Consider the following 26855-nt stretch of genomic DNA (forward strand, 5'->3'; position numbering starts at 1 on the left):
TGTGGAAAATGTTTCAGAGATGTTTAAGATTTTGCTGTTTTCCTCCTAGGTGTGCTGCTCATCTTGAACTTGTGTTGGCTTATTTTCACATTTTATAGGTGTGGATCTGTGGAAAGCCAGAGGTGTTTTCCATCTGCCTCCAGTGGGCTCACCCCTGAATTTATGTCTCTCTGTAGATACTGAGCTGCTTTTGTTTTTGGTTGGGTCCTGATTAGGCCCTTACTCCTAAAGATGTGGCCTGTTTCTCAAACATTATCTCAGCCACTTGCTCTCTCACTATCTGGGTGGTAGCTCAGTGATGTTCTTTGTGGATCCTTGACCACACCAAGGCCTCCTTCCTGATCAGAGCCTTTGGGTGTGCTGGTCTCTGCCTGGAAGACCCTTATCTCCACCTTTTACTGGGTATCAGTCTCAACTTCATCTCCTTAGGACTTTATATAAAAAGCCTTCACCTAAGCCCCCTGCCTTGCCATATTAGCTTTTTCTTTCATAGAATTCATCATGATTTTTAATTTTTTACTTATGCTTTGTCTTCCTCAGTAGAATATAAACTCCTTGAAGAGAGAAACCAATCAAGGTCAAAGAACAAGGGAGCACAGATCCTGCCTTTCTTTGAATTTGTTATTAGTTTGATTTTATATCTTAACAATGTTACTTTTTTTTTTTTGCGTTCAAATTTTCTTTCCCTTGTAAACTCAGTTATGGAACAGTGAAGCAAAATTATATTTTCATCCCTTTGACAATGAACTTTAGGCAAGTGTCCTCAAAGATCTTACTCTATCATGTAAAATGATTTTTGGTCACTTTCGTAGTTTTAATTTCTCAAGTCTATTTAACTCAACTGTGTACCCTAGGAGCTCAATACATGTTTAAATCAAATTTACGTGACTTTACAAAGCTATTTTAAAATACAATACAATTCCTTTCCCCAGTAAAAAACACAACTAGCAGGCTTTTGTTACAACTGAGCTGATCGCATCCTGCGCTGCCTTTCGGTAAGCCTTCAGCACCAAATCAGAAAGTACATCTTGTACTTAGTGTAGAAAGTGGTGGCCGCACAGGGGCTGGCCCAGACTTGTCCTAAATAAGCCTTCAATTTTCAGAACTGAATCAGGTGTCCTGCGGAGAGACAGGAAGCATCTCTGTCTTGAGGCTGGAAGGTACTTTAATAGGCGCTTCAGGTGAGAAAACAGAAACCTGGGAGTACGCAAGATAGCATGTAACTTGGAATACTCGATCCCTAGAAATGAAACTCACTCCAGAGACTTCCGGGGTGCAGGGGGGCGGCACGACGTGCGGACGTTACGTCACGTTCCCTCGTCCGTCCCGCCTCTTCGCCCCTCTCCGCACTGTGACGTTCCCAGGGAGGAACGTAGCGTAAACAGCGCAGGGCACTTCGGGAGCTGGATTGTTTCACGCAGGAAGCAGGCTCCATTTTAGCGCCGCCCGCTGTCGCCATCTGTTTCCCTCCCCCCAACCCCCGCCTTTCCCCTCCTCCCGTCTCTAAGCCCCAACGGGAAGGCTGGGCCTAAGCTGCGGGTGGCTAGAGTGAAAGGAGGGAAGGGGAAAAGAGAAAGGGAAGAAGCGGGGAGAAAGGGTGAATCGGGAAGGGTAAGTGTAGAGGCCACGGTGCCGAGCGCGCAGCCCAGCGGACGGACTGACGGACGCGCCTGTTTTGCTGCCGCGCCTGCGGCACCCGCGCGAGTCGCCTCGAAGCCGCGGCGGCGGTAGCAGCAGCATCGGAAACAAGAGGGGAGCAATGGCGGCCGACAGCCGAGAGGAGAAAGGTTAGTGCGGAGAAAGGTGACGGGCGGAGTCGGGGCTCTGGAGTGGTCGCCCGAACCGTGGTCGTCATTGTGAGTTGGGGGTTGAGGAGGTTAGCTTGCTCCGCGCGGAGCCGGTCTCTCCATGGAGACACTCGAACTCACTGGCAAAGACCAGGCCTGCCCTTTCGTCCTCGATCTCCACATGACCTAACACTTCATCTAGCCTTGGATTTTTTCTTTGATCCTAATTTCCTTCTTCACGTAACGTTTATCCGTCCTGGGCGCGGCTGAGAGAAGGCCTTTCTTGAGTTGCAGGCCCTTGGGTTTATTTCCTGGTAGTATTATGCGGAGGTAATGCGTATTTTTGGAAGTCTTTTCTCTTAGGCTGAATTTCGAAAACCCTTAATGCCACGATTAAAGCTGGTAGTCTAGTGGATGTTTAAGACGTGGTATAGATAGATGATTAGTCCGGGGAAATGTCGACAAGTAATTTCTGTTCCTGTTAAGTAGGCAGTGGCAGGAATGGCCTATTTGGTTACATATTTACTTATTTTGGGAAAGGTAATGTTTGAAAAGAGGATTATGTGGTTCAGGCCTGGTAGAAAAAATCTTGGCCGCTATTCTGAAAGACACACGTTTTGCGTAGTTACTGGAGGGTAACTAGGAACAAATGTAATTTATAGAGTCGGAGGGATACAGTTGCTTTGAAATCTGGGAGGAACTGATGTTGCCAGAATGAAATATCAGGTCTTTTGAAATACTGGCCTTCCGGGGCCTAGATGTAGATCCAGACTCAATACAAGTTTGAAGAGTGGTCTAGATTGGATGGTGAGTTAAGGTTTTTTTTACAACCCAAAGATTACTATAATAGTTTTGGGAAGGATATAGCTGATTATTAAAAAATATATACATATATGGCCAGCTGTTGCCCTTTATTTCTCGAATCTACCCTTTTGTGTGGTGAGGGGAGCAATTTGTTAAATGGACTGCAGAGTCAAGTTCCATTAGATTTGTGATCTCTAATTTTGCTCCTTAAAAGAAGAAAGAGTCAATGAACTGGAAAAATCAGTGAACTGTTCTAGGGAAAGGGACAACCTTGAGAGTTGGACTGGGTGGGAATATGTTTAAGATAACTGCTCCTGGTTTAAGCAGGAGATGGTGACTGGGTTTAGTAGTTGAATTTTCCTTCCTTAAAGGAGTCCTAAAAATCCTCTCCCCTGCTTTTGAGCAATCCAGAAGGAATGCAATCATGGGATTGATTAGGTTTTAGTAGTTTAATTTTCCTTCCTTAACGAGCCCTAAAAATCCTCTCCCCTCCTTTTGAGAAATCCAGAAGGAATGTGATCATAAGATTGCATGATGTTAGTAAATAAAACAAACTGCTTTTAATCAGAAGTATAGTAGTATTAAATAGATGATTTTAATCAGTAAGAATTAACTCAGTCAACGATTGTTTCAAGAGTGTTATCTATGAGCTGTGTGTGTGGGATGGTGGTTGAGGTATGTGAGATGAGCTAGATGAAAAATGAGTAAAGCTCGGTACTTTCAAGAGTTCATTGTCTCAAGATGAACATAGTTGTAAGTCAGTTATGGAGTAGACACAGTTGTACAGGAGGAAAAAGAGTAGGTGCTATATTGAATTTTTTGCTTTAGAAATGGATTTAGAGGTGAAAATGTCTACATGAACTTTGTCACTTACTGGGAAGTAGTAATGCTACCTAAGAGCAATACTTAGGATAAATTGTCCAGCTTTTGAAAGGCCTCACATTTGTGTAGTTTTTAAAAACTTAATTTTCGTAATTCAGCTTATTTCAAAATTTATGATAAAAATGCTTATCTTATAGTTTAAGATTGTCTATAGTTTACTGGCAAAGCTAGCAGATACATACCTACTGGAGTTGCTTATATAATTTTGAAATGGGAAGATTTCTAGAATAGCCTACTTTGCAAATAAGGAAATTGAGGCCTAGGGTGTCTTACTTTCTTGATATTTGTCAAACAGCTGGAAAATAGCTAGAATTAGAATTAATACTTGACTTTATTTTCACATTGAACAAGGAAAAATGAACAGCAGATGTCTTGAATGAAACGTTAAGAAATTATAAAGATAAGCCCTGTAAGAATCTTAGACATGCCCACACACCTTAGGCCTTTCTTTAAAGATTCTGTAAGTGGTGTAAGATCTTGATAAGAAATGAGTTTAAGTTGCAAAAATTTGCTGTAAATAACAAAACAGTTAAACTTTGGTCATAAACCCCTTGTATTATTGGGCTTTGCACATTAGCTATATAATAAGCAGACATTACCTTGTATGAATGCTTATGTAATACCTGTACTTGAAAGCTCAAGCCTGTAATTGGAGAAATTGCCTGCTTAATTCCTGTGGTGATTATCCAAAATGGAGATTTGGAAGATGTTGAAATGTTGGTGGTATTATCGAATGTTATTTGCCGTTTTTCTGTATAAACATCTTTGCATTTTATTTCAGTTCTTATAAAGTTCTTTCTGGAGAACAGTTACACAAGTTTAATATATCTAAAATGTGGATAATTAGGTACCACTTTAAAAAGTAACATGTTTTTTGCGTGTTACCCAACTGGAAGCTCCATGAGGGCCAGGAATATGTCTGTCTTGTTTACCCGATTGCTGGTGTACAGTAATTGTCTCAGTACCTTGAATAAATGATTTAGAAAATTGTAAATCGTTAGTTCAAAGTTGGACTTCATTAAAAACTATTTATGTGATATTTGCTATTGATGTCCAAAGTTAAGAGTTTCTCAGTTTATACATAACACACGTTCATGCAAATACATACAAATATGTGCATTTGGTAACACACACACACACAAACACATGTCCTCACTCTAGTAAGTCTTTAGGGCTAGATAGTGTTCGTTCACTTTAGGGCTTTATAAAGCGTAGAGTATGTTTGATATTCCAATATATTTGTTTTATCCATAATAGAAGTAGGACAGAAAGCTACACATGCTCTCCGTAGACTTCAGTTGTTTGTTTTTTGAGAGGCAGGAAGTTTGGATGGGACGGGAAATCCAAGTCTCTTCTTTTAGAAGAATGACAATTTGAATGACAAAAAAATAACTGAGAGACTGGTCTAATCTAAAACAAAACAGAATGGGAGGCTCCAGGAAATGTTGCTCCATCGCCAAACCCCACTATATTAACTGAATTAAAATAACAACTGTAATGTATTGGTGCCCTATGTTAGACACAAAATGCACAATATATTTAACTGCTCAGTTTTTTTTTTTTTGTCTGTTTTTCCTCCCTTTAAATACTTAAGGTCTTAGTCTGAACCTGGATCCTGAAATAAACAGTACTCTGTATCTCCTGATCCAGAAGCTTCCAGAGTCCAAAAAACAAACAAAAAGCGAACCATTTCTCAGATAAATATTATTTTCAACACTGGTATCCCTGGAGTTAAGGATTGTGGCCTTTCAGGCCAGGAGTTTCAAGGTTGAGGTGTAATTCTGGCACAGTGGAAAGAGTACTAAATTTGGATTCAGAACTGTGAGATTTTATTCACAGTACTTGAATTTATTGGGCTTCTTTTTGGAATACTTGTTTCATACATAACCTTCTAAAGGTTAGAAACTACTTTGAAAGCCAGTTAGATTTTAAAGTTCCTGTGTTTATCTTATCCAAACAAATACTCCCATCTACAGAAGACAAGCTTTGTTGACTAACACAGTTTTGAACAGGTTCTCTAAAAACAGTGATTTTTTTCTTTCTTTGTTTTGTTTCCTGTATTGTGGATCTGTATATTTATCCCAAAACTCAGTTTGTTAATAGTTTGTGATGGTAACATAAGATTATGCTTGTTTAACCAGTGATGATAATGAAGTCCATGTATGAGCATCATATATTGCGAATGCAAAACGTTCACAGATGATTGTATTTCCATAAAGGAATCAAGCTAGCAGCAGCCTGCTTTGTTTTGTTTTAAATCAAGGAGTATTTGAAAGTCAGACAATTCAAGTAAAAATCTGAATTTAGAAATCCTCTTGAAAATTTATAAGATCTGACAGGGTACTTGGCATTTCTCTTAAGACAGTGAATCCACTGGAGTTGAGTAGGCTTGTCCCCTGTAGCATTCCTACTCTTTCACAAGGTATCCTGTGTACTAAAAGTATATATGTTTGGTGTTCCTGTTACCTCAGTGTCTTGAATTGAACCATAAATTTTTTGGTAGTTACTTAATATCAGTGTTGTTTAAGAGTTATGGGCATATGCATTCTAGGGTCAGGCAGATAAAATGCTTTAAAAATAGATGTGTGTGTGTGGCAAATAGATGGAGAAACAGTGGAAACAGAGGCTGACTTTATTTTCTTGGGCTGTGAAATCACTGCAGATGGTGATTGCCGCCATGAAATTAAAAGATGCTTGCTCTTTGGAAGAAAGCTATGACCAGCTTACACAGCATATTAAAAAGCAGAGACATTACTGACAAGGGTCAGTACGGACAAAGCTATGACTTTTTCAGTAGTCATGTATGGATGTGAGAGTTGGACTATAAAGAAAGCTGAGCGGTGACGAATTGATGCTTTTGAACTGTGGTGTTGGAGAAGACTCTTAAGAGTCCTTTGGACTGCAAGGAGATCCAACCAGTCCATCCTAAAGGAAATCAGTCCTGCATGTTCATTGGAAGGACTGATGCTGAAGCTGAAACTCCAATATTTTGGCCACCTGATGCAAGGAACTGACTCATTTGAAAAGACCCTGATGCTAGGAAAGATTGAAGGCAGGAGGAGAAGGGGACAACAGAGAATGAGATGGTTGGGTGGCATCACCAACTCAACGGACAGGAGTTTGAGTAAACTCCGGGAGTTGGTAATGGACAGGGAGGCCTGGTGTGCTGCAGTCCATGGGGGTTGCAGAGAGTCGGACACGACTGAGCGACTGAACTGAACTGTGTGTGTCTTAGTCGCTCAGTTGTGTCTGACTCTTTGCGACCCCATGGACTGTAGCCCACCAGGCTCCTCTGTCCACGGGGATTGTCCAGGCAAGAATACTGGAGTGGATTGCCATGCCTTCCTCCAGGGGATCTTCTCAACTCGGGTCGAACCCAGGTCTTCCATATTGCTGGCAGATTCTTTACCATCTGAGCCACCAGTGAACCCCTATTTAATACAATAGGTAATGGCAAGTACGGAGAAGGCAATGGCACCCCACTCCAGCACTCTTGCCTGGAAAATCCCATGGATGGAGGAGCCTGGTAGGCTGCAGTCCATGGGGTCGCTAAGAGTTGGACACGACTGAGCGACTTCACCTTCACTTTTCACTTTCATGCATTGGAGAAGGAAATGGCAACCCCCTCCAGTACTCTTGCCTGGAGAATCCCAGGGACGGGGGAGCCTGGTTGGCTGCCATCTATGGGGTCACCCAGAGTCAGACACGACTGAAGCGATCTAGCAGCAGGAATGGCAAGTATTGAGGTAATAGAGAATAGAGGGATAAGTATGGTCCATGTTCAGGAAATACTGGTAAATACCCTGATGTAAAAAACATAAAGCTAGATTGTCTCATGCACAACTTTGACATAAATTACTTTGTGTGTGTCTTTACCAAAGACTGTCAGGACTGCTCCAACTGGTAGTTTTCAGGTAAAAACCTGGGACCCTAGGGAAATGGCCACCCACTCCAGTGTTCTTGCCTGGAGAATCCCAGGGATGAGGGCGCCTGGTGGGCTGCCGTCTATGGGGTCGCACAGAGTCAGACACGACTGAAGCGACTTAGCAGCAGCAGCAGCAGCAGCAGTGATCAAATAGTCTTTTTTTAAAATGTAGAATATATGTTCTTACTTTAAACCCTTGGAGCTTTCAAAGACAAAGCATCCAAGAGCTAAATTCTACAGGCTCTTAGTGTATAACTTTGAATGGATTTGAACTTTAACTATAAATGGGAATACTGTTTGTGTTTCATTTGAGTTATTTTGTTGCATCGACACATTGTGAAAAATTCATTTTTTGTTGTGACTTTAAACGGGTTTTTTTTTTTTTTTTTAAAGACTCTATATAGATTTCTCAAAAAATAAATAAAGCACTTTAAATACTGCATTTGAGGGGCTTCCTTTGTGGTCCGGTGGTTAAGAATCCACCTTGCAGTGCAAGGGACTCAGGTTCAGTCCTTGGTTGGGGAAGATCCCACATGCCACAGAGCAGCTAAGCCCATGAGCCGTAACTGTTGAGCCTGTGCTCTAGAGCCCAGGAGTCTCAACTGCTGAGCCCATGTGTTGCAGCTGCTGAAGCCCTCACGCTCTAGGGCTTCTGGTCCGCAACAAGAGACGCTGCCGCAATGAGAAGCCCATGCGCCACCACTCCTGAGCCCAAATTCTAGAGCCTGTGCAATGAGAAGCCACCACAATGAGAAACTCAAGCACCACAAAAGAGTAGCTCTTGTGCACTGAAGACTCACCACAGCCAAAAAATAAAAATAAATAGATCTTTAAATAAATAAATTCATCTAAAAATCCTGTTAGGAAATGCTGCATTTGAGTTATATTTTATATAGAATTCTTAACCAGGCATCTGCTAACCTTTGTTCATTTTATTGCTAATATTCTTATGGTGCTGCTGTCAAACTACTGTGATGAAATTGAACATGTGCATATCACTGTGCAGAATAATGTTAAATTTCAGGATAAAATGAGTGATTTAAAGCATAAAAGAAGTCACACTGGAGAACCAGTGGATGCTACTTTCTCTCTTCTTCCCCAAAAGGATGTACCAGGGGTAGGTTAATCTTTCATAGTGGTAACTTCTGAGATTACTAAAATAATCCTTTATAGCTAATTCATTTTAAATTAAAAACATGAATTAAAACACAAAGTGTACATTTTCTAGCCAGTGAATGGTCATAGGAAGCAGTTAGCTTTATAACCCAATACTCTTATTATTTTAAGAATACATCTTAACATTTATAATTAAATAAGCAAAACTAAGCAAGTGGTGATAGTTTGGATAACACCTTCCAAGTATTTGGAACATTTCTTCCACAGTAGTTGGAGTCCCTGGCTCCTCTCTTTGAACCTGAGTAGATGGCCCTTTTTCTTTTGGGCTGTATTAATGTATCTTTAGAGCTCTAAACCACCATGAAAGAGGTTGACCTATGCTGAAGCTGTCATGGTAGAGGGTGCCATTGAAAAGCATGGCCTAGGAGCCCCAGCTGTTTTGAATCTACCCAGCCAGTGTGAATAAACAAGCCTTCAGATGGTTTTAGCCAGCCTTTAACTGCAGCCACATGCGAGACTTTAGTTGAGCCTCAGAACCATAAGCAGTAATAATAAATGACTGTATTGTTTTAAGTCACCAAGTTTTGGGATAGCATGTTAAATTTACTGCAGTAGTCAGAATATTTATGTATTTGTGTTATTGAGAAAAGAGGATTTTGTTTTATATTCAGGACTGTATTTTGTATATCATGTACCCTAGTCATTATTAATACAAGGTTCAGGAGGGTCAAATACCTGCGCCCCCCCGCCGCTCCCACCCCAAACAGTGATCTTTTTATTCTAATTGCCTCTTATCAGAGGTGAAGAAACTGGAGCTCAAATTGGGACTTCCCCAAAGATACCTAGCTCTTAAATGATGACCTGGATTTTCTTCATTCCAAACACAAATCTCGTCTGTATCATATTTCAGCAAATAAAAGATTTCAGTGGTGGAGAAAAGTAACAAATACAATCTTTTATATCAGGGAGTCAGAAAATATTTTAGGCTCTGTAGGCCTCATAAGATCTTTGTCATATGTTCTTTTCTTTTTTAAAAACACAACCTTAAAAATGTTGAAACCATTCTTGTCAGTCAAAAATAGGCTGTGGGCTGAATTTTGTCTTGCAGGTCTTAGTTTGCCAGTTTTGTGATTAAAACCAGTTACATTTTTGTTGTCATAGAGTATAAAATGGGTAAAAATTTGTAGACATCAAATGAGGATATTGTGGTTGAACTTAAAGTAAATTTAAGATGCTGCAATGTTTAGGATGCAAGGCTTTCTGATGCACTAATTTGAAATTAATTACTAGTGCACCCAACCTTTCAGTGATGTTTTGGGTTTTTGTTTTCTTACACTTTGTTTAAAGGTACTTCTATTGTTTACATGTAATTTAACCATATATTTAGAAAGCCTGGACTCTAGACAAGTGAATTTGCGTAACTTGAACTTCTCAGCTTCTATTTCTTTATCTGCAAAGCAGTCTAAAATATAGTTTATGTGTGTCATGTATGATATGTATGAAAGTGATAAAATGTTAGAAAAGCAAGTATTGATTAGTATTTTAAAAATTTGTAGATACTTTCTAAAACTGCAACTAATCTTTGGATTTGTCTAATAAAATTATTTATTGAAGTTTTTAAAGAGAGTAGTACCCTTTTTGTAGGTAAACCATGATTTAGGCATGTCTGAAATTTAAGTTGATATAATCAGCTTCACAGTATTTCTTTCTGTGTTAGATTTAGCATGTATAAAAGTATATAATTTCATGTGACTGTCCAAGCTTTTGGGTGGATATTTCTAATCAAGAACTAGCAATTTGCAAAGATTTAGGTAGCACTGTATTGATTGTCTTATTTGCTGTCATGTCATAGTTTTTTTTTGTTTGTTTGTTTTGTTTTGGTTCTACAGATGTCTTATCTTTCAGGATTTGTTGGACCCACTTTTTTACTGACTAGAGAACTTTGACCCAAAGATGGCTTAATATCTGAAAAACATGGATGTCTAAAAATCAAATTATATGTTTTTATTCTTTATTTATGATATAGTATCCAAAAATTGTGTTTGCACTGTTCAGGTTTCAAGGGGATTTTCTTCAGTGAAAACATGAACCCAAAGGATGAGAGAAACCATTTTGGTTTACATATCTTGATTTTCAGTAACATTAAAAAAAAAAAAAGGAAGCAGTCCATATAGTATATATTCATTTTAGAAAAATAGTAAAGTACAGGTAAGCATTTTTATGGCTCAAGGAAATCAGTTACTATTCTATTTCAGGCATATGTAATTTTCAGTGTTCTAAGTAGCAACTGTGGCTCCAGGTACAGAAGATTTGTTTTCTGTATCCTGTGTCACCTTGCTTTTCCTCTTATTTACCTACATTATCTGCTTTAGTTCTCTTCAGTACCTGATTTCTGTCCCTTTTTGGGGAAATTTGAGTTATATCTAACCTGTTCAAAGACCTCAGGTTAATAAACCTTGTTATACTTTGAGTGGGCTTTGCTTTTTGGCTAGAGCCATGGGTACAGTTGTCCTGTGTCATCAGTTTTTATGATTTTATATCTCTTGTTATGGCACCTTAAATTTGGAAAGATATTTTTGATGCTTGTATGCTTAGTGTTTAAAACATTGACCATTAGCTTTAGTGCCTTATTTGGGGGGAAAAATCAGTTTAAAGTAGTAAATACATAATTGCATATATTTCTAAGAATTTTTTTGTCCTATTAGACAGGATGGGGGCGGTATGAAGGAGGGTGGGATGATGAAACTGAGTTGTAAGTTTTCATGATCATTGAAAGTATCAGTTACAGTCAATGGTTTCTTTGTTTGGACAAGTTACACTTTTTATAGTCCAAACCAGCATCACTAATTTTCTTCTTTTAACCTGCTTCGATGTTATTTCAGACAACAGGATAGCTGTAGGGATAGTATGAAGATTTTGCTTTTCAACCACATTTCACATGTTAACATTTTTTACCATATTTGTCTTTCTAATTCATTCACACTCCATCTTTTGTCTGTTGCAGACGAGTCCTAAATACTTATGTATGTATTTTCTAAAAAGTAGAATTCTCTTTTACTTAACGGTAGTACTATCAAATCTGCAGACCTTATTTAGATTTCACTAGTTTTTCCAGTTAAGTCTCAGATCATGTGCTGTATCGCGTATCTTTTAGTCTCCTTTAATCTGAAGTGTTTCCTTAGTGTTTGTATTTCATGATATTGATGTTTTGGGATGCCTCTAAATTTGGGTTGGTTTTGTATTTGTTTCCTTATGTATAGGTTTAGGTTTTGCATTTTGCATAGGAATATTGGAGAAGTGTTCCATGAGTAGTGCGTCATACCAGGGTCCATGATACTGATTTGATCCACTGTGGGTGGTGATAACTTTGATTACTTGTTTAAGCTGGAGTCTGCCAGAGTTTCTGAATTGTAAAATAGTAATCAGTAAGTATTTTTCCCGAAATTCACAATCTTTGATAAATATGTGGGCTGTCGCTTCAGTTGTACCTGATGCTGTGTGACCCCATGGACTGTTGTTGCCTGCCAGGCTCCTCTTCTCCATGGGATTCTGCAGGCAAGAATGCTTGAGTGGGTTGCCGTGCCCTTCCCCCAGCGATCTTCCAGACCCAGGGATCAAACACACATCTCTTCACATCTCCTGCATTGGCAGGAGGGTTCTTTAGCACCACCTGGGAATCCCTTTGATAGATATGTTTATTTAAAAGTTATGCACCTGTATTTTTTTTTTTTTTTATTGTGCACATTTTAAAGCAGTTGACAAAAAATTAGAGATGAAAAGATGATGCACAAATAAGTTCTGACTTTTTCTTTTTGTACCCCAGTATATATCCTTTCATAGCCTAGGCTTTGTAGACCAGGGCTCTGTATCATATCCTCTGCTTTGTATGGTTTTATAGGAATTATTCTTTTGTCTTGATCCTGAAATAAAAACTCCTTAAAGGTTATGTTCTCATACTTAAATAACTTCACAGTAAGTACTCAGAAATAAATGCTTAATGGTAATGATTTTTCCCCATTACTTTTTAATTTCCTTGCTTTCAGATGGAGAACTTAATGTTCTAGATGATATTTTGACTGAAGTACCAGAACAAGATGATGAACTCTATAATCCAGAGAGTGAACAAGATAAAAATGAGAAAAAGGGTAAGATTTCTGTTTATTTTGTTAAAATAACAGTGTACATAGAGATAAATATCTTAAGTCTTTGCTTTTGTGCTTGTTCCTTGAGGCTCTTAACACCAAAAGCACAATCATAACAAGCAGTGGTACCCAATTCCACATGAAAGAGAGTAATACGTGTTTTTTCAAACGTGTGAAATGTCTCAGATAAGTGAATTTATTCCAGTATTTGAAAGCTGTGTTTTCTTTATAATTAACTTTGGAGTACAAATATTTCAGAAGACATTTTAAAGAAATGAGGCTTTTTTTCTCTCTGGTGTATTTACTTGTTGAACTTTGGTGAAATAAGTCTTAATACCCAAACCTTTTTTTTTTTTGGTATTTTTAAGGTTCAAAAAGAAAAAGTGACCGAATGGAATCTGCTGATACAAAGCGACAAAAGCCTTCTGTTCATTCAAGACAGTTGATTTCTAAGCCACTGAGCTCATCAGTTAACAACAACAAAAGAATGGTTAGTACAAAAGGAAAATCAGTCACAGAGTATAAAAATGAGGAATATCAAAGATCTGAAAGAAACAAGCGGTTAGAAGCTGATCGGAAGATTCGTTTGTCAAGCAGTGCCTCCAGAGAACCTTATAAGAGTCAGCCTGACAAAACTTGTCTGCGGAAAAGGGATCCTGAAAGGAGGGTCAAATCCCCTACACCAGATGATTCTGAGGTAGTCAATATTATTGCAGATATAATACAGAGAGCAATTCTTTCATTTCTGTGTGAGGCTAGAACTATTTATTCACTCTGACCTTGTTGTATGACTGCTGATTCCCTTTTTCTTTAAACATCAGAGAATTGGGCTTGAAGTGGATAGACGTGCAAGCAGATCCAGCCAGTCTTCTAAGGAGGAAGTGAACTCTGAAGAATATGGCTCTGACCACGAGACTGGCAGCAGTGGTTCTTCTGATGAGCAAGGCAACAACACAGAGAATGAGGAGGAGGGGGTGGAAGATGTGGAGGAAGACGAAGAGGTAGAAGAAGATGCAGAGGAAGATGAAGAGGTGGATGAAGATGGAGAGGAGGAGGAGGAGGAAGAAGAGGAGGAGGAGGAGGAAGAAGAGGAGGAAGAGGAGGAAGAAGAATATGAACAGGATGAGAGAGACCAGAAGGAAGAGGGAAATGATTATGACACTAGAAGTGAGGCTAGCGACTCTGATTCTGAATCTGTTACCTTCACGGATGGGTCTGTCAGATCTGGTTCAGGAACAGATGGATCAGGTACTAATTTTTATATGTTAAAGTTTGTCTTTTATTTTTTAGTTGACTTGATTGGTGTTCTTCTTGAATATTTTAAAATTGAATTATGAAATTTGAGGCACTGTGGCGAGGCACTGTGGGATGTTAGTAAGACTGTGCTGTGTTTTTGTTCTTTTTTTTTTTTAAATATGGTGTGTTTTGGAATGTATTATGCACTTGAATAAGATTTACATATCTTAGTAAAGGTGTTTCTCAGCTCCAAATTAATTGTATTGCAAATGCACATTACTTCATTTGTTTCTCTAATAAGGAAATATATCTGAGGTTTTATTGTTATAAATTCTTAGATTTACATACTAGTCGACACTAGCTTAAACACTGCTGTACTTAAAGTATATTCATATGGAACCTATCTGCTAGGTATTACAGTATTTTCATGTTAAATGCCTCTAGATTTCCATCATGTGGCAACAGAAATCAAAATAACTTTGTTTTTCTCCTGGGAGCATGAACTTTTATTTTTATACCTTTGGGTTGACTGACTGAGGCAATGCCTCCAGAGGGCTGGGTTTAAAAGGTATTAGATGGAAAATAAGAGTATAAAATTCTTGTGGAGAGACTGGGAAAGAATATTAGATGCTTTGCCACTTTCTCTGACCCAGGAGACTTAAAGTAGGAATGGTAGATAGTTGTAGTCACTAGGCTGAGGGGACCCTCTTTTGGGGAGAAATTCAGAAGGTAGAGTAAGGAGAGGTCAGGGTCCTTAAAGATCATTGGCCACTATATGATGATTATAGTGCCATGGCTGTCTTAATGTAAAGGTGCAACCAGATCTGCTACATAGGCCAAATGTAACAAACATTGGAACACAAGAAAAGTTCTGTTCTTTTGATATATGTGATAGTTACAATGTCATTATAGAATTTTATCATTTTAGTAGTACATTGTTGGTTAATCATATTCTTGATAGTGTAAATGTTAGAGCAGATGGCCAGGTATTCTCCAGTTGACAGCTGAAGGGCTGCTAGCCTTCTACTCACCAGAGTTCTAGGTTTGGGAGGTAGACAGGTTTTTGAAGGTGGTTAAAGAGTTAAACTGAACAGATGGGTAGTTGGGTTTAATACAAAAAAACTTGTGGAATCTATTACTATTATTCCATCATACTTTGCACAGACTGATGGGATATGCATTTATAATTTATGATAATGGATGGAGAACAAAAATTGCATTCAAAGTTTGAATGAATGTTCATTTATTGTGGAGAGTGTGAAAATAGAAAAGTAGGGGACATTTTATTGTAGGAATCTTCTTTTTGGTGTCCCCATTAGGAATGATATTTCTTTGACTTGAATGTTTATCTTGTTTAAGTTAAATAGGGGAGACTTATTTGGAGAAGGGAATGGCTACCCATTCCAGTATTCTTGCCTAGAAAATCCACGAACAGAAGAGCCTGGCAGGCTACAGTCCATTGGGTTGCAATGAATCAGACACGACTGAGCGAGTAAACACGCATGCCAAGGAGATTGTATAAATAGATCAGACCTGAAATCGTGTATTTTTAATAAGCTCCTAGATGCTGATACTTAGCAAGATACTTATTCATACTTTTTATGTTTTTTGTAGATTAGATATTTTGTATTGAATACTAACCAATGGTTTTTAGAAAACCTGGATATTAAAACTGTTGAGATTTATTGTTAGAGATACCTGGAACTCTTACTTTCCTTATTAAAGGAAGCTTTGTGACTTTTACATGGAACATGTTTTAAAGACTATTTAGTATGCAGGATATTATTATTTTTATCACGGAGCAGTTTCTATTACTGTGAAAGAAAAAGAACCTGAAACTTTAAAAGAGGGGTACCAGTTTTTAAATACAAAGAATGACAGTTTAGTTTCCTTGTCATGAATTTTCTAGCCTCTGGTTTATTTTACCTTATTTTTTCCTCTGAACTTTAGCAACTTCCTTTTATAATAAAAGTGACACAGTTGGTGCTTGTTAAAGGTTATTTTTTAGGTGACTTTTTTTTGATCTGAGAATAATAGTCAGGAGAGGGGATCATAAACTTAAGAACAATGAAAGTTAGTTGTACAAAAAAGATAAAAACTCCTTGGAGATTTTTCATGGTAATACAATATTTAACATTATATAAAAATTGTTGGGCAAGATCTGCTTCTGTTATTTTTCCTGCATCATCTTAGTTGAGAGATTCTTTTAGTACTTATAATCATAAAGTATTATTTTTAAACAGCAGTAGGAGTTGTATTATTCTTTGTGATCAATTTGTAATGTGTGGAAGTGGAAGTGTTAGTCACTCAGTTGTGTCCGACTCTTTGCAACCCCATGGACTGTAGCTCCCCAGGCTCCTCTGTCCGTGGAATTCTCCAGGAAAGAATACTGAAGTGGATTACCATTTTTTTCTCCAGAGGATCTTCCCGATCCAGGGTTGAACTTGAGTGTCCTGCATTGCAGCCAGATTCTTGACCATCTGAGCCACCAGGGAAACCTTGTAATGCTTAGATTCCCTAACGGTTCAAATAGGAAAAAGTAAAAGAAACGTGTTAGACATTTTGAAAGAAATAATTTAGAATGATTTTTTAAAAACAAAGTTTATTTTTCTAGTCTCCTTCATGTGCATGTCAATTGAGTCAATGAATTCAGTTCCTTCTGTATGCTAGATGCTATATAAGAATGTGTAGTCAGTGAACAAAACAGGCATGATGAGAGAAGAGATTTGGGATGTGACAAAAACTCCTGTTTCTCATCTGTTTGGTTGAGGTTTTCAGTTATTTTGTACTAAAACTTCAGTTTAATTTCTTTTCAAGTCTTAACAGTTTACCCTGAGGGAGAAGATTTTAAAACTTGAAAGTTAGGTCTTATTCAAAGCCGGCAGGCCTAGGAATACTTTTTTCTATAGCTAGCTATATGAATATCAGTATGTTCCCCAGTTGCTAGCTTTAAATGGGCTCGGTTTTGAAATTGTGTCAGTATGTACTGCCTTGCCTTTCTCTGTTTGCCAGAGTTAGAAACATCAGCATCATTTATAAACTTGTTAACAATCTTATTTGGAGAAGGTATTAGTAGTAAATTACAAGGGGGAGAAATGCTTACTTAGAAGGAACTTATTACCTTGTAGTTTTCCCTCTTTAAACTAGCTTAAACTTAGAATCCCCTTTCAAGAACAGTAGTAAAATATCTTTTCTATTCTCTTAATAAGAATAGAGCTCTTGTCTTGTACTTTCAAGTTAGAAACTAGGATCTGCCACTCAGGAACCATGGGACCCTGGCCAAGTTTCCTAACCACACCACTAAGTTGAGGTTTCCTTTTCTATAAGTGAGAATAATGGTATTATGTATCTTACGAGTTTGTTTTAAGGTTTAAGGGAGATAATCTATTTAAAGCTTTTAAAAAGAAGTTTATATGAAAGATCGTTGATTACTGTTATAACATTCTCTTATTTTTATAAAAATAAGTATATATGTTTTCTCCCATCATATTCCTTTTTTTAGCTGTAAAGGTGCTTATCATGAAGTAATTAAAATACTGATAAACAGAGACAGGAGAGCCTAATTCCATTTTAGGTCTTCATTTATATGCTTATAAAGTTCCAAATTAAGCTTGAAGTTGTTTTTATAAGTAATGCAAACCTTTTCTGTCTATTGAAGATTCCCAGCTTTTTAATAGCACTATACAGACCATCACTGAGATTTTAGAGATAAATTTTGAATTGAATTTGAAAAGCAGTAATTCAGGAAGGAAATGGTCAAAAAGAATGTATTTGAAGACACAGAAGCAAGCAGTGACAACCAGAAGGGACTTACTAGTTTAGTGTAATTTTTTTTATTTGAACAGTTGAAAACCTTTGAGTTCTGGGGTTCATTGGACATCTCAAATCAGACTTGGAATTTTGCTGAAGAATGATAGTAAGCTTTTTAAAAGAGGACTTAAAACAGTGATACTTGGTGCATAGAAGGGAACATTGTAATTTTTTTTTAACTTTATTTTGTATTGGGGTATCGCTGATTAACAGTGTTGTGCTAGTTTCAGGTGAACAAGGAAGGGACTCAGCCATAAATACACAGGTACCCATTCTCCTCCAAACTCCCCTCCCATCCAGGCTGCCACATAACATTGATCAGAGTACCTACTCTGCTATACCGTTGGTCCTTGTTGGTTACCCATTTTAAATACAGCAGTATGTACATATCAATCCCAAGCTCCCTGACTATCCCTTCCTCTCATTCCCCACTCCCCACCCCCAACCATAAATTGGTTCTTGAAGTCTATGAGTCTGTTTCTGTTTTGTAAGTTTGTATCATTTCTTTTTAGATTCCACATATAAGGGATGTCATAAGATATTTTTCTAGGTCTGATTTCATTCAGTATGACACTCTCTAGGTCCATCTCTGTTGCTGGAAATGGCGTTTTCTCATTCTTTTTTATGGCTGAGTAATACTCGGTTGTAGATATGTATCACCTATTCTTAATTTATTCCTCTGTTGATGGACTGTATGTTGCTTCCATGTCTTGGTTGTTGTAAACAGTGCTACGATGAACATTGAGGTGTATGTATCTTTTAGGATCATATTTTCCCCCGGATATATGCCCAGGAGTGGGATTCAGGGTCATACTAGCTGAATGTTTTTTAAGGAACATCCATACTGTTCTCCATTGTGGCTGTGCCAATTTGCATTCTCAAGAAAAGTGTAGGAGTGGTCTTTTCTCCCCACACCTTCTCCAGCATTTATTATTTGTGGATTTTTTGATGACAGCCATTCTGGCTGGTGTGAGGGAACACCATAAATTTAATTGAAAGAAAAGTAGTGTTTGCTTTGCAGAATTTTTTTTCCCGCCTTTTAAAACTTTAAAGACTTTCTTTTATATATAGGGTAAGTAGTTTTTAATTAATGGCTGTGCATTTTTATTTGATTCAAATTGGTGGGAGAAATAAAAAATGTGCTTAGCTTTTGAACAGTGTCTGGATTGGAACACTTTCTTCTGAGGAAGTTAAGTGGGTCAGGAGAGGTTAGTAATGAAAATCCAGAGGTTAGGGAAAATCTAGACATGATACATCCTTATTTGATTAATTTACATTGTAATGTTTTAAAAAATCTTGTCTTATTCTTTCTTAGATGAGAAAAAGAAGGAAAGAAAGAGAGCTAGAGGCATATCTCCTATTATTTTTGATAGAAGTGGAAGCTCTGCATCGGAGTCATATGCAGGTATTCTCATTTACTCTTATTTGTGATCATATCTGACTGATTCTAATGTAATCTGCTGTAAAAAGTGTGGAGGCTGTAGTTTAGCGTGAACTTGTTGATGTTCATTAGTATTGATTTCTGGCATGTTCAGTGTAATAATTCTAGAAGAAACTAAGCTTTTTCTTATTATTTTAATCCTGTTCTGTTACTGCTTAAATGGAATTTCACTTTTTTTTTTTTTTTTTTTCTTGGAAGATGATGATTCAGTGACTAGTTTTCTGAGTGAGAAATTGTTCAAATATTTTTAAAAACATCCAAACAACCCAAAAAGCAAAACACTCGTACACATTGAGAAGTATTTTTTTTGTGTGTGTGGGTGCGCCAGGAAGAATAATTTGTCTTGAATGAGAACTTTATGTGACAAGACTGTAGAAATTTTGTCTTATCTCTATTAAAGCCCAATCTGAACAAATGTACTTTGGCTAAATACAGGTTCAGAAAAGAAGCATGAGAAATTATCATCTTCCGTTCGTGCTGTCCGAAAAGGTATCATTTAAATTTGAAATTGTTTTCATTGCATGCTGCCTTAAAGTCATTATTTTGCCTTATTGGTTCTCCATTAATAGTTGGTTTTAATGTAGTAATGTTCTGATATATTGCATTAAGGGGGGAAAATATAATGTCTTACACAGAGCTCTGTATTCACTTTTTGCTGCCATATCTTTTAGAAAAATAGCAAACATCTTCAGCTACCTTAGTTTCTGGACAGAGTGGATGATGTGTGTGTAAAAAATATGTATATATTTTAATAGCATAAGAATTTATTACAATTTTAAATGGTTAATGTGATAAAAATCCATAAAATTTATAGCTATTTTCACACAAAATATGGATCTGATATATCGGAACATTACTATATTAGGTTTGCCTTCTTGCAAAATGCTGGTGTCTTTTCTTAGCTTTGCTTTACTACGTGTTGTGGCTTAGCTTTTCAGGTTGAATGGGTGATTATGAGTTTTAAAAGTTTAGCTGGGTTGCGGAGGGCTAATTTCAGTTAGTACAACTTAAATTCTTCTGTGTGATAATGGCCTCTGGTTAATCAGTTTGGATTTCTTTTTTTCAGATCAAACCAGTAAACTCAAATATGTTCTACAGGATGCAAGATTTTTTCTCATAAAGAGTAACAACCATGAGAATGTGTCCCTTGCCAAAGCTAAGGTATTAGCATCAGTTCTGTTGAAACTATCCTAACCTTGAAAATTTTACATGTGAAGGTGGACTTAACTATCACTTGAGTACATGAGATACTGTAATATTCATTAAAGCTTTAAAGCTCTTTCCCACAGTTGCCCTGCAGGGTCTGCTTTTTTTAACTGGTTAAGCAACCCAAGTAGTAACTTTAAGTTTTATTTTAAGTCTTCTGAAGATGAGTTTAGAAGTAAAATTATTCAATATTTGAAGAATATATTTCATTATACATTGTACTGCAAAAATGGTTCAAGTTTTGTGTTTCTTTATTCCAGTTGCTAGTTTATTATACCAACACTTTTTAAAAAGGTTCTTTAGTCAGCCAGTTTTTGTTTTGTATTACTGCTTGTTTTCCACCTTGAGGTTTTCTTGCAAAGAAGGTGTTCCTCTATGGAGAATCTCAAAAGTAAGATCACTTGGATTTCAAAGAAAAGAGAAGACTCAGTTTACAGGCCCACCCTAGCCTTTACAAAAGGGATATACCTGGTTGCTGTCAGATGTTGTAAGATTAATTTTTTTCTAATGTTTTGTTGTAAAATACATCTACTTTTTATACAAACTATTACAGTGTTTTCATATTTTTGGTTTAAGACAGTTTCCACTGACTTCAAGAAAGGTAAAACTAAACATTTTTTTAAAGATATTTCTGTCAGTATAATGATTCTGTATTTCTGATTTGCGGTTAACCCATTCAGTTTTACAGATGGAAGGAATAATATGCCAAATAACTATGTAATGGAAATTTATTCTGTTCCTCAGCTGGAGTGGATTTAGGCAAAAGTGTTTAAGCATCTAGTGTGAATGAGATCTAGTATGTATCAGCAGATCAAACTGAATTGGAGCTTCTGCTTTACTTTACCATTCTGCCTCTTAATCTTTCATGAAGAAAGAATTGATTAAAATGCTTTGGAAATGGTAGCTGTGTTCCAGCTGTACATAAAACACAAGTCTTCAAACTATTGGTATATGAAAATTTGAACTTAAATTGAAAAGAAAAAGGATTCAAACTTAATAGAAATTCTTCCCTGTGATTTACTCACATATTTTTGCATCATTAGGCAGTTTTTATTTTACTTATTTTTATTTTATTTTTTAAATTAAAAATTTTTTTGGCCCTGATACACTACATGTGGGATCTTAGTTCTCTGACCAGGAATTGAACCTGCGTGCCCTTCAGTGGAAGTGCAGAGTCCTAATCACTGGACCACTAGGAAAGTCCTTGAGCAAGTTTTGTTTTTGTTTTTTCAAATTATGAAACTAGGATAACACATTTATTGGATACTACAGAACAAAATTACATATAATTCCACTACAGATTACAGTTAACTTTTTAAGTAGATGAATTAAGATTTTTTTTGTTGGAGTTTCAGTATCACACTCTAAAATTAACAGAGTGAATATACAAAAGTAGAACAGTATAGTAGACGTGAAAAGCACTATGAACCAATTCAACATAATTAAGATTTTATACAGTTTTCACACAACAGCAGGGTACAAATGCTATTCATGTTACCATAGACTGTAATCCAGGAGACAATTGGAACATATCCACGGATGTAAAACAAAGTGAAAAATTTCATAGTCTAAAGGTATTGAAATCATACAGTCTGTTCTCTTATTGTGGAATTATGTTAGAAATCAATGTCAAGAGATATTTGAAAATAATACACATATTTTCAAGTGTATTGTGACATTTACCAAAAGAGATCTCTGACTTAGCCATTGAAAGTTTAGACACAATTTTTAAAGAAGAAATGTACACATTGTGATTCACTTTCAAACAAAATGTTTTTCTGGTAGTAAATGGTTCTAATTTAGAGTAACTGTTGGTGATTGTTTTTATTGTATAAAATTCTAGCTCATATGTTTTGGTCAGCTCCTGCCCTCGTGTGTTTCACTCATAGTTTTAATATTTTTGTTAAGTTTGGTTAATTTTCTCCATATTTTTCCCGAGTATTATATTATTTTGACTGCTGATAAATAGGACCTTTATTCATAATAGCTTATTGGTAGCCTTGGTCTTTTGCAAATATAATTGGAAACATAAAAGATTTATATTAATTTCAATCTGTGATCTTCACATCATTTATATAGGGTGTATGGTCTACACTGCCTGTAAATGAGAAGAAATTGAATGTTGCATTCAGATCTGCAAGGAGCGTTATCTTAATATTTTCTGTGAGAGAGAGTGGAAAATTTCAAGGTAAAATTTCATTGTTAATTTTTCAAGGGAAATTTCAGGGTAAAAATAAATTGGATATGTAAAAACATTAATTATATTTGCATGAATACATTATAATTTCTTCCCTTAGGATTTGCAAGACTTTCTTCAGAATCACATCATGGAGGATCTCCTATACATTGGGTACTTCCAGCAGGAATGAGTGCTAAAATGCTGGGAGGTGTCTTTAAAATTGATTGGATTTGCAGGTAAATTACACACTTCACTGTAGATAATTAAAATTGCCCTTGTTTTAAGTGGGCTACCAGTTGATAATGTTAACATGTATGTAGTTGTAATCTATTATCCTAATTATTCTCCCCTTTTTTGGTCTTACTCCTAATCTGATTGGGACCTGTGGGGTTTATTCAACAATATTGAAAGTAAAAATAACATTATATACTTTGTTTACAACCTTTATAATCTAAGATGCATAGGGCAAAGATTTAGTCACGAGTTTTATGTATTTCATTGGTTCTCTGTGTTAGTAACATAGCAGAATTTATGAACCAGACAAATGCTTGGAATGTTACTTAACATTTATATTTAGTGGTTTAACTTGGCATTTTATTACTGTAAAGTAGGAAAATAGTCACTCTTTGGCTTGGCTGAATAACATTTTGGAGTTGACTGATTTAGTTGTGAACAAGTAGTGTTTTTTAAGGAAGTTAGCAAAGTCATGTTAGTTAGCATTGTGATTCTTGAAACTGAAGTAATTAAGATTTAAATGTTTGTTATAAAAATAACTTACTTTGAACTCAGAGTTATTTACTACTTTTTTTGATTTTACTGAATGATTTTACATTGTTTTAAAAAAAAAGATTAAAACAGTCAGTTTAGATAATGCAGAAAAACTTAACACTTCAGGAAATGGACAGTTTGTTGTCTGGAACTGCCAGCTGGGGTGAAGGCAGAAAGCTTTTATAGGATAAATAGTAATGAATAAGAAAGATACTAATAAGAGATTATTTGACTGGGTGGGGTAGCATTGTCAACCTTGCTTGGAATGAGGAAGCCCAGAGCTGGCTTCATGTTTGGGGACTGGCTGGTAGGACATACTGCATTTCTGGTCAAATGGAGCATTTATAGGGACATGAAAGTTACCTAAATTTCAGTTTGCTGGTTTGGCACCTTGGGCAGGAGTGACTCCATCTTGGGCCTAAAAAGGTATTTCAACAGTCTGAAAAGCTAGTTATTTAAGTGATCTTGGCATGCACAAATCTACTACTTGTAAAATTAATTTTAGTTAAATAAGAATTACCTGAAAGGAACCATAAGGATTTTTTGGTATTATAAGTTGACTTAGGTGGATTTTGAGGGGGATAGAGGAATTAGATAAGAAGGAAAAATGCTATTTGTTTTCATGAAGGCAAACTAACACACAGAAGAACTATGAAATCAGAAACCTTGGGGGTGGGAGGTGTTGGGTATGTTGGGTGATAGAGGGAGCCACCTTTTTAATGAAGCAGAGTCAGTAAAGAGAACAACAAAAGGCAAAGATTATTATTAATGTGGGTCAGCCTAAGGAGTTAAACGTTTACTTTGGGACAGTGAAGAACTATGAAAATACATGGGCAGTGATACAGCAGACTATGTTGATATTTAATGGAATAGCAAAATGCTAGAGATATATATATATATCACCATTACTTTCTATAGGGAAAAATTAGAAGCAATCTAAATTCTCTTGTACAGGAAATTGGTTAAGTAAATTATGGTTTGTAATGTAATACATGTAACATGGAAAGATTTAACAGATGAAAGGATACATAATTACATTGAAATGCATTGTTAGCATGGTGAGACTATAGATAATATTCCCATACTCCATTGTACCCAGGGTTTTAAAATGAAGTTCTTTATTTCTAAAATTAATCATAATCAAAATTACAAAGTTTAGAAATCTGGTGGTAGTTTATAGGGAAGACAAGTTATTTCTTAGAGATGAGACATTTTTACTTATAATTTTTTTGATAGATAAAGGCCAAAGGAAAGGTTTGCTAAGTCTATGGTTTTATGACTAGAGACATTACTGGTGTCGCTGAAAGATATTTGGAGATGATGCTTTCTTAGGAATAGAAGAAAAGTAATTACCCAGTTTTAGATTGGTGGTAGCAAATTTTATTTTGAATTTTACTTATTTAACTTTTATTTTCAAATTATTGATAAATTTCTCAATTTTAGAAAATTAATTTATACACAGATTATTGTGTCATTTTCTTCTTCATTGACTTACTGGCAGTTTTACTATCTTATTTATATTAGCAACAGAAGAGGTAAAAATTCAAATAGTCCATCCTTCTAGCAGTTCGCAAAATTTGGGGTAGTAATTCTTATTTTTAAGTAAGTTTTAAGGTTTACCTGAAAAGAATATTTTTAAATTAAAAAAAATACAGCTTTAAAAAGAAAAAGTCACAAGTATGTTCAAGAGTAATTTTATAGTACTTAAAAGTTCTGAGGAGGCACATGATATTATTACATTGATATTTCCTTGGGTAAGTCACTTGAACTGTTCTCCATATGAAATGAGAATTACTTATAACTGTTAGTGTTAAAATGATTCAGTTCAGTCACTCAGTCGTGTCCAACTCTTTGCGACCCCGATGAACCACAGCACACCAGGCCTCCCTGTCCATCACCAACTCCTGGAGCCTACCCAAACTCATGTCCATTGAGTCGGTGATGCCATCCAACCATCGTATCCTCTGTTATCCCCTTCTCCTCCTGCCCTCAATCTTTTCCAGTATCAGGGTCTTTTCCAATGAGTCATCTTCACATCAGGTGGCCAAAGTATTGGAGTTTCAGCTTCAATATCAGTCCTTCCAATGGACACCCAGGACTGATCTCCTTTAGGATGGACTGGTTGGATCTCCTTGCAGTCTAGGGGACATCAAGCATCTTCTCCAACACCACAGTTCAAAAGCATCAATTCTTTGGCGCTCAGCTTTCTTTATAGTCCAGCTCTCACATCCATACATGACTACTGGAAAAACCATTGTCTTGACTAGACGGACCTTTGTTGACAAAGTAGTGTCTGCTTTTCAATATGCTATCTAGGTTGGTCATAACTTTCCTTCCAAGGAGTAAGCGTCTTTTAACTTCATGGCTGCAGTCACCATCTGCAGTGATTTTGGAGCCCAGAAAAATAAAGTCTGACACTGTTTCCCCATCTCTTTCCCATGAAGTGATGGGACCGGATGCCATGATCTTAGTTTTCTGAATGTTGAATTTTAAGCCAACTTTCTCACTCTGTTCTTCTTCGCTTTCTGCCATAAGGGTGGTGTCATCTGCATATCTGAGGTTATTGATATTTCTTCCTGGCAATTTCGATTCCAGCTTGTGCTTCCTCTAGCCCAGCGTTTCTCATAATGTACTCTGCATATTAGTTAAATAAGCAGGGTGACATTATACAGCCTTAACGTACTCCTTTTCCTATTTGGAACCAGTTTGTTGTTCCATGTCCAGTTCTAACTGTTGCTTCCTGACCAGCATACAGATTTCTCAAGAGGCAGGTCAGGTGGTCTGGTATTCCCATCTCTTTCAGAATTTCCCACAGTTTATTGTGATCCACACAGTCAAAGGCTTTGGCATCATCAGTAAAGCAGAAATAGATGTTTTTCTGAAACTCTTTTGCTTTTTCGATGATCCAGTTTAAAAGGATTAAACTTTAATAAATATAAATCAGATATGATAGTTACTAGAGTTTTATTTAAGTGCCTTTTGGATTTAATAACTGGCTCTGAGTTTTTTTTAGGTGTGGTCCTTGGATCACTTGCATCAGCAGTATCTGATTATTAGAATGTAGGATTCTGACATGTGCCTCAAACCTGTATGCACACACTCATGCTCACTCACTCAGTTGTGTCCAACTCTTTGTAACCTTTTGGACTTTAGCCTGCCAGAATCCTCGGTCCACAGGATTATTTTCAAGCAAGAATACTGGAGTGGGTTACCATTTCCTCCAGGGGATCTTCCCAACACAGGGATCAAACCTGAGTCTCCTGTATCTACTGTATCTTCTGATTTGCAGGTGGATTCTTTACCACTGAGCCATCGGAGAAGCCCCATAGGCACACTTGAGTTTTTAAGACTAGATGGTGCATGGTAGCACATAAGGAAGGAAGCATGCATAAAAAGTCCCAGTTGCCACTGGGAGTTAGATCAAAATAAGACTAAAATTATAAAATATTATTCAACCAGAATTAAATCTGTGTTTTAACCTCACCCCTATCGGGTCCATTCCAAATAACCCATTTCTCTTTTCTTTCATGGTTTCTCTGCTATTCCTGTTAGCTTTAAT

At 36.7% G+C, this 26855-nt stretch overlaps 1 protein-coding gene across 5 annotated transcripts in view; it reads left to right on the forward strand.

The window, feature by feature from the left end:
* The first annotated feature begins 1450 nt into the window (after positions 1 to 1450).
* YTHDC1 (YTH N6-methyladenosine RNA binding protein C1) overlaps positions 1451 to 26855 on the forward strand; it is a 38207-nt gene continuing 12802 nt past the window's right edge. For 2 of the 5 annotated variants that reach the window (XM_019962830.2, XM_019962831.2), the window contains exons 1-9: positions 1452 to 1787; positions 12558 to 12659; positions 13025 to 13353; positions 13478 to 13904; positions 19018 to 19107; positions 19579 to 19632; positions 20210 to 20304; positions 22429 to 22537; positions 22647 to 22764. In XM_019962830.2, the coding sequence (XP_019818389.1) occupies positions 1760 to 1787; positions 12558 to 12659; positions 13025 to 13353; positions 13478 to 13904; positions 19018 to 19107; positions 19579 to 19632; positions 20210 to 20304; positions 22429 to 22537; positions 22647 to 22764 (1352 nt within the window). In that variant the 5' untranslated portion in view covers positions 1452 to 1759. Of the gene's footprint in view, positions 1788 to 12557; positions 12660 to 13024; positions 13354 to 13477; positions 13905 to 19017; positions 19108 to 19578; positions 19633 to 20209; positions 20305 to 22428; positions 22538 to 22646; positions 22765 to 26855 lie in introns of all 5 variants that reach the window. The other 3 variants (XM_019962833.2, XM_019962834.2, XM_019962835.2) reach the window with 2 other exon arrangements.

The sequence above is a fragment of the Bos indicus genome, chromosome 6 (genome assembly GCF_029378745.1).
Source record: "Bos indicus isolate NIAB-ARS_2022 breed Sahiwal x Tharparkar chromosome 6, NIAB-ARS_B.indTharparkar_mat_pri_1.0, whole genome shotgun sequence".
Classification (NCBI taxonomy): domain Eukaryota; kingdom Metazoa; phylum Chordata; class Mammalia; order Artiodactyla; family Bovidae; genus Bos; species Bos indicus.